Source organism: Artemia sp. Qi Xiang Cuo, chromosome 2, assembly GCF_049724085.1.
Source record: "Artemia sp. Qi Xiang Cuo chromosome 2, ASM4972408v1, whole genome shotgun sequence".
Taxonomy (NCBI): domain Eukaryota; kingdom Metazoa; phylum Arthropoda; class Branchiopoda; order Anostraca; family Artemiidae; genus Artemia; species Artemia sp. Qi Xiang Cuo.
Genome location: NC_142795.1, coordinates 92,193,151 through 92,201,713, shown reverse-complemented (window position 1 = coordinate 92,201,713; position 8,563 = coordinate 92,193,151). Strand labels below are relative to the sequence as shown.

At 32.0% G+C, this 8,563-nt stretch overlaps 1 protein-coding gene across 1 annotated transcript in view; it reads right to left on the bottom strand.

Moving 5' to 3' along the window:
- The window catches only part of LOC148955807 (uncharacterized), a 157,255-nt gene extending 149,222 nt beyond the window's left edge, over window positions 1–8,033 (bottom strand). Inside the window, exon 1 of the mRNA XM_089108356.1 lies at window positions 7,905–8,033. Coding sequence (XP_088964482.1) covers window positions 7,905–8,008 — 104 coding nt within the window. The 5' untranslated portion in view covers window positions 8,009–8,033. The remainder of the gene's footprint in view (window positions 1–7,904) is intronic.
- Window positions 8,034–8,563: the final 530 nt, after the last annotated feature.

Below are 8,563 nucleotides of genomic sequence, written 5' to 3'. Positions count from 1 at the left end.
AGAGCGCTTCAACCCCGAAAAAGCTGCAAATTTCACTGACTTCCTCCTGAACATTTCTCAGTTCCCGACCAGCATTATTAAGTGGTGTAATTACTCTATCGTAAAATCCCAGTCTGGTTATATGACGTAACTTAGTACTCCAGAAGGTTTTATCAAACTCAATCATTTTATAGTTCACTAGCCAATTATAAATATCAATTTCTGCGACTCCCATAGACAGTAAGAAAAATATACATTCGAATATAACAACGGCAGATGATTTTTTCAAACCGATAAATTCTGTGTCTCACTACCCCATCATCTTAGAAGATATTAATGTAGTTGTTAAGTAGAAAAATACTTCATCAAATTTTTATATCTTCGCTCAAGGTTGAATGGAGTTATGGCTAGGGGGATGAGTCCTAAAACCATCTGAATTCATTGTGGGGAGGAGTCATAAAAACCCTGGAAGTCATTGCGGGGAGGAGTCATTGAACTCTCGGTAACTGATAAATTCTGTTTCAAACAGTCCTATCATCTTGGAAGTTATTAATGTAGTGGTTAAGTAGGAAAATACTTCATCAAACTTTTATATCTTCGCTCAAGGTTGAATGGAGTTATGGCTAGGGGGATGAGTCCTAAAACCATCTGAATTCATTGGAGGGAGGAGTCATAAAACCCTCCAGGAACCTAACACCCATGAACATCTAAAAAACTATGTCTGAAAATCCCAAACAGCTAATTAAACATTCTAATTCATGATTTCAGGCATGTAAGGCTCAATAGTAACCGAAACTCTATTCCTACAAGTTAAGTTAGAATAAAAGAATGTGGTAATTATATTGGCTTACACTGAAAATAATTGAACAGAAGAAATAAAACCCCGATAAATATTTACACAGAGTCTCTCAAACCGTCGTAAAGCTATTTTAAAAGGTATAAGAATTATTTATTTAACAGAAATCCTCGCTTTTTGAATGAACACTAAGTAAAGAAAAAAATCACACGGAATAAAACAATAGAGTCCCTCAAACCCCGTAAAGCTATTTTAAAAGGTATGAGAATTATTTATTTAACACAAATCCTCGCTTTCAATTGAACGGAAAAATATAAGAATTATTTATTTAACAGAAATCCTCGCTTTTTTGAACGAACACCTTGTAAAGAAATCACACTGAATAAAACAACATAGTCTCTCAAACCCCGTATAGCTATTTTAAAAGGTATAACAATTATTTATTTAACAGACATCCTCGCTTTTTGAACCAACACCATGTAAAGAAAAAATAACATGAAATAATACAAAAGAGTCCCTCAAACTCCGTAAAACTATTTTAAAAGGTATAAGAATTATTTATTCAACAGAAATCCTCGCTTTTTGAACGAACACCATGTAAAGAAAAATCACACGGAATAAAACAACAGAGTCCCTCGAACCCCGTAAATCTAATTTAAAAGATATAACAATTATTTATTTAACAGATATCCTCGCTTTTTGAACGAACACCATGTAAAGAAAAAATCACACGGAATAAAACAACAGAGTCCCTCAAACCCTGTAAAGATATTTTAAAAGGTATAAAAATTATTTATTTAACAGAAATCCTCGCTTTTTGAACGAACACCATGTAAAGAAAAAACCACACGGAATAAAACAACGGAGTCCCTCAAACCCCGTAAAGCTATTTTAAACTGTATAACAATAATTTATTTAACAGAAATCCTCGGTTTTTGAACGAACACCATGTAAAGAAAAAATAACACGGAATAAAACAACAGAGTCCTTCAAACCCCGTAAAGCTATTTTAAAAGGTATAACAATTATTTATTTAACCGAAATCCTCGCTTTCAATTGAACGGAAAAAATATAAGAATTATTTATTTAACAGAAATCCTCGCTTTTGAACGAACAGCATGTAAAGAAAAAATCACACGGAATAAAACAACAGAGCCCCTCAAACCCCCGTAAAGCTATTTTAAAAGGTATAACAATTATTTATTTAAACCATGTAAAGAAAAAATCACACGGAATAAAACAACAGAGTCCCTCAAACCCTGTAAAGCTATTTTAAAAGGTATAACAATTATTTATTTAACAGAAATCCTCGCTTTTTGAACGAACACCATGTAAAGAAAAAATCACACGGAATAAAACAACGGAGTCCCTCAAACCCCGTAAAGCTATTTTAAACGGTATAACAATTATTTATTTAACAGAAATCCTCGCTTTTTGAACGAACACCATTTAAGGAAAAAATAACACGGAATAAAACAACAGAGTCCTTCAAACCCCTTAAAGCTAATTTAAAAGGTATAACAATTACTTATTTAACCGAAATCCTCAATTTCAATTGAACGGAAAAAATATAAGAATTATTTATTTAACAGAAATCCTCGCTTTTTGGACGAACAGCATGTAAAGAAAAAATCACAAGGAATACAACAACAGAGACCTACAAACCCCCGTAAAGCTATTTTAAATTGTATAACAATTATTTATTTAACAGAAATCCTCGCTTTCAATTGAACTGAAAAAAGATAAGAATTATTTATTTAACAGAAATCCTCGCTTTTTTAACGAACATCATGTAAAGGAAAAATCACACTGAATAAAACAACAGAGTCCCTCAAACCCCGTAAAGCTATTTTAAAAGGTATAACAATTATTTATTTAACAGAAATCCTCGCTTTCAATTGAACGGAAAAAATATTAAAATTATTTATTTAACAGAAATCCTCGCTTTTTGAACGAAAACCATGTAAAGAAAAAATCACACGGAATAAAACAACAGAGTCCCTCAAACCCCCGTAAAGCTATTTTAAAAGGTATAACAATTATTTATTTAACAGAAATCCTCGCTTTCAATTGAACGGAAAAAATATAAGAATTATTTATTTAACAGATATCCTCGCTTTTTGAACGAATACCATGTAAAGAAAAAATCACACGGAATAAAAGAACAGAGTCCCTCAAACCCAGAAAAGCTATTTTAAAAGGTATAACAATTATTTATTTAACAGAAATCCTCGCTTTTTGAATGAACACCATGTAAAGAAAAAATCACACGGAATAAAACAATAGAGTCCCTCAAACTCCGTAAAGCTATTTTAAACGGTATAACAATTATTTATTTAACAGAAATCCTCGCTTTCAATTGAACGGAAAACATATAAGAAGTATTTATTTAACATAAAGCCTCTCTTTTTTAACGATATTCATGTAATCACAAAATAACACTTAATGAAAAAACATAGTCATACAAAAACCTTAAATATCTTTTAAAATATATAACAATTATTCATTTAACATAATTCGTTGCTTTCAATTGAACGAAAAAAATATAACAATTATTTATTTAACAGAAATCCTCACTATTTGAACGAACACCATGTAAAGAAAAAATACATTTCTGATTCGTCGTTAGGCATTTTTCAAATTTATAACAAATTACCTGAGTTAACAACTCCTTCGGGCCTCCAAAATTGACCCCTCCCCTCCCTGCCCTCAGAAATGGGGGGGGGGCGAAGGGAACGTTAGATCCTATTTTAAATTGACAATACTTATCAAACATCACTTGTGTATTATACAGATCATATATCTCATTACCCCTTTTTAAATATTAATCAAATAATTCTGATTATAATGTCCGATTTTTTGTTTGCTTTTCAAAATGTTCGTATTTGGAACTCTGTCAGTTAACACTAAGCTGTAAATTGGGTAACCATCTCGCAATAACAATCCAATTTTTTCTCTGCTTTTCAAAATGATCGTATTTGGAAATCTGTCATTTAACACTAAGAAGTAAATTGGGTAACCCTTTCGTAATAACAATAGGCTTAGCAGTGATTAAATCTCATTGTCGGCGACAATTCAATCAGATCAGAGTTGTGCAAATGGAAATACCTTTTCGCAAATTGATTTAGCTTCTATTTCATAGACAAAATATTTGAATTCCTTTTATTCAAATCACCTATCAAGTTATCAAAAAATATATGAACTAGAAATCTGGTCTGTAAATTGTGTCAGAAAAACTTGTCCGTTAAAACTTTATTTTCAACTAATTCATCCGGGGTTTTTCACAAGCAATTCGTACTATCCTCGCTCGTCCAATTTGCGAATCTCATTATCCCTTTTTGCAAAAATGTCACAAAGATATGTATACCATGAACTAGAAATCTGGTCCATGTAAATTGCGTCAGAAAAACTTGTCCTTCATAACACGTTATGCAAAGCCCATCAAACCAGATTATACCCACCAGAAACCTGTCTGGTACGGGGGCGTCTTAGAATTCCATAGATAGTTACTACTTGTATATATATATATATATATATATATATATATATATATATATATATATATATATATATATATATATATATATATATATATATATATATATATATATATATATATATATATATATATATATATATATATATATATATATATATATATATATATATATATATATATATATATATATATATATATATATATATATATATATATATATATATATATATATATATATATATATATATATATATATATATATATATATATATATATATATATATATATATATATATATATATAATATATATATATATATATATATATATATATATATATATATATATATATATATATATATATAGTTTTTAAAGTGACTACACTATGCTTTCCCTCCTTAATGTGCAAAAATATAGTAAAAATTAATTATTTTCTATGCATTTTGCCATGCATCACTCTTTTTCAACTATTATAACCGTAAATCACATAAATGCTGACGAAAGCAAGAAACGGGGAAACATATGGGAATAAGACAATTCGTCTATCTATACGTTTGCATATTAGAGGCACTGGGAGGTAAGTATAGCGAAATCGATTTCAAAGTTTGATAACTACTTTTTTTGCATGTTATAAAAATAGGAACTGTCTTATAAACATATCTTCTCTTCAATAGCCCCAATTTTAGGCTTATACTATATGTATTACTTTATAGTTTTATAAATTAAGTAAATATATATAGTATTTATGTATACTATATATATTTACTACTATATGTATATATGGGTACTTATGCATTATGCGGCACCCACCGCTATATACTGTATAAGGAAACCAGACATGGAGACCCGGTAAACATTAAACTTTTTGCAGTTTATATTATAGACATACGAATAAAGTAAACATGCCACTCGATGCCTTTTTTTATGCTCTTTCCAAATAGAATAATCATTGTTGTCGGATATAAATTTTACCCCCACCCCTATATATACCAATTCAGGGTATAAAAACAACATGGCTTTAGTTTTGATTTGAAACAATCAACAATCGAAATATTTCATTTTGTTAACTTTTCATAGAGGTCTTTGTGTGACGTTCAGAAGCCGGAAGCAGGTTTATATGATAAAGGTGACAGCTTGTCTTTTATCTTGACCGTGGAGAGTAAAAATCAGGGCTACTAACACCTTTAATAGGTGAAAGAATTTAGAAGGCATTTTCAGAAAGTTTGCTTCAGGGAAGAGCAAGCAACCCTGGAAAATACAATACAGAGCTTAAAAAATAAGTAGATATAAGTCTTAGCGCTCATTTGGTGGTGATGAGTGACATTTTTTTATGAAAGTAATTTGTTTTACGTCATAAATTTGGAAAATGTGTCCACTTTATGTCCCAAATGTCTAAAATGTGTCCATTTTTTGCCCTATTATGTCATTATGTCCGGGCAATTAGAAATATGTCCTTTGGATATATAATATGTCCTGTTGGCAACCCTGATCGAGATACATCCCATCATCATTTACATTCATACTTAGTAGAGTACATGTGGCGAGTGGCAGAAAAGGTCAAAGGCCGATTTCATTTTAACGCGATTCTTCAGGACATTTCTGAGTTCTGGGCGCATATTTCCAAGTTGTAGTTTTCACTATTTTGCTAATAAAGTATTCTAGGAATTGGTGTATTATGTGGACACCGCGAATGAAGTCAAGTTTGGTTAATGCTAATGAAATAAAATAAAATAGGATGAATATATAATAGTTTAGAACAAATTTGGGCTACATATTTGCACATTAGGGGGGGGGGGGTAAAGCATAGCATATATTAAATGCGTAATCTAACCTAACCTACGTACCTCCCCCCCTAAACCCCAAAAAACAACAGTTTAAATATCGTAAACGCAATGAAAACCAAGCTTTGCATTCTATTTCTCTATAGCGGTCTCTTGCAAATAACCCGTTTGGCGGGTTTCGTCTGTCGTTTCCTTGATACAGCATATAGCGGTGTCCGCATAATGCAACAGTACCGTATTCTATTCTCATCATATTTTTTTATTAGGTTAAATAGGTTTGGTTAGGTTAAAATAGGTTTATTTAGGTTATGTACTTAATATATGCTTTGCTTTACCCCCACCCTAGTGTGCAAATATATAGCCCGAATTTGTTTCTAAACTATTGTATTTTCATGATAATTTTGTTTTATTTCATTAGCATTCACTAAAGTTCATTTCTCGAGTATGTTTTATATAATAGAAAAGTAACTTTGTATTTGTGGCTGATTCAGGAACGGTAATGGTACTTATGCATTTTGCGGTACTCACCGCTATATACTGTATAAGGAAACCAGACAGGAAGCCAGACAAATGGGTATTTGCTAGATAAATGGTTTGCAAAGCGTGTTTTGTTACTGCGTTTACAATATTTAAACTGTTGTTTTTTGGGGGGTTCATGGGGGGAGAAAGGTGCTTAGGATAGGTTAGGTTACGTATTTAATATATGCTATGCTTTACCCCTCCCCCCCCTTATGTGCAAATATTTGGCCCAAATTTGTTTCTAAACTATTATATATTCTTCCTATTTTATTTCATTAGCATTAACCAAATTTGACTTCTTTTGTGGGTACCGTATAATGCATAAGTACCACGGTAATTATTATTTTCATTAGTCTTGATTATGCAATGTCATGAAACAAATTTGTAGGAATTTTTAAAAAAGAGCCAGAGACCCCTCGAAATTTTTTCAATTTTTTACTATCATGCTATTTGAAAAAAGACTTGATGCCCAAGGCCCTTTCTGAGATATTGCAGATGTGTCTTTTTAAAATGTTGCCATAGAATGGTTTGAACTCGCATCCTCCTTTAGAGAAGGAGAGCATAATCACTATTGTACTATGACAAATAAAAACTATGATGCCATTTTCAAAAAATTAGCATTTGTCAAGTGATGGCTCCTTAGCTTGGTCTGACCTTAGGTTGTTTTGACCTTAGCTTAGTAATACAGGACCTAGAGATGGAGCCCGGCTGTAGCAACACTCTGCAGGGCCAACGCAGATACGTTAGTACTTAGGAAGCGTCGTTAATCCAATTACTTACAGCAAATTAATATTTTACTTCTAAGACGATTGAAAATGATAACTACTCAATGATAGCAATGGTAACTATGAATCAACCATAAATGGTAATTATTTTTACTAGAAAGTTTTTTTTAGAAACGTATTTTGAAGCTTTTGGTTTCTATTGGCTGTTTTAGGTCGTTTTAGCCCCTTTAAGGGCTACAGGTGTGATTTATCCCAGAAGCAATCATTGAACTTGAAAAAAACATAAGAAAAGGCACTAAGTGATGTACTCATTTTTATCCTAGCTAACTTCTGTCAAAATGTAAATGTTTTCCGACGCATGGCAAAAAAAGGGAAATATACAAGTTGGGCTATATATTTGCACATTAGGTAGGGTCGGGTGGTTGTAAATGTTATAACTGAAGTGCCTTCAAAATGTAGTAACTACAATTTTCTGCATATTATGAAGTAAGAAGTGTTTCCTTAACATTTTCCCTTCTCAATAGCCCCAATTCTGGGCTCATACAAAATGTTATACTTGCCCCCAATCAGTAGAAAAAATTATGCCGACGTCCTTGACTTACTTACCAACGTCTCGTGATGAGAAATCGGTCCACAAAAAGTGGTCCACATTTTTCACTTTCATTACACAAAGAATCAAACACCAGAGCAAGCAGAATGAATTTTTGCATTTCCCTCCCTGTTTACTAAATGAAAAATATCTATCAACTATCAGAACTTCTAGGACTGAGCATGTATGATTTTTCACCGCAACAAAACTGACCCCTGGAGATGATTTAAACGGGTTTGCTTTGTAACAAGAAATTATGACTGAAAGTGAAAGTTTGTGCATTGAAAGTTGTTACCACTCCTTTTGGAACTGAGGCTTAATGGGGGTCTAACAGATGCTCTAAGAAATCTAGGGTCTAACAGGAAGCCGCTCAACATCCCCTTTAAAAAATAGCATATAAAATATACAAAACTAAAATTCCCCCCTCTCTCTTCTAAGCCTTTAGCTTTCAGCGATTTATCGTATCATGTCTTATACTCTCTCCGCATATGTTTTTTTCAAAGTTGTGCCCATAACCCCCACCCTCCATTCCGAATGCTGTGCCCCCTCAATTTTTGGAACCTTTTTTTAACGAACAAATTCAAATAATTGGAAAGCTATATGTTCAGACAAATTGAGGGGGAAATTGTACCGTAATGAGGCCCAACTTCAGGTCCTAAATGACTTGTTGCTGAAC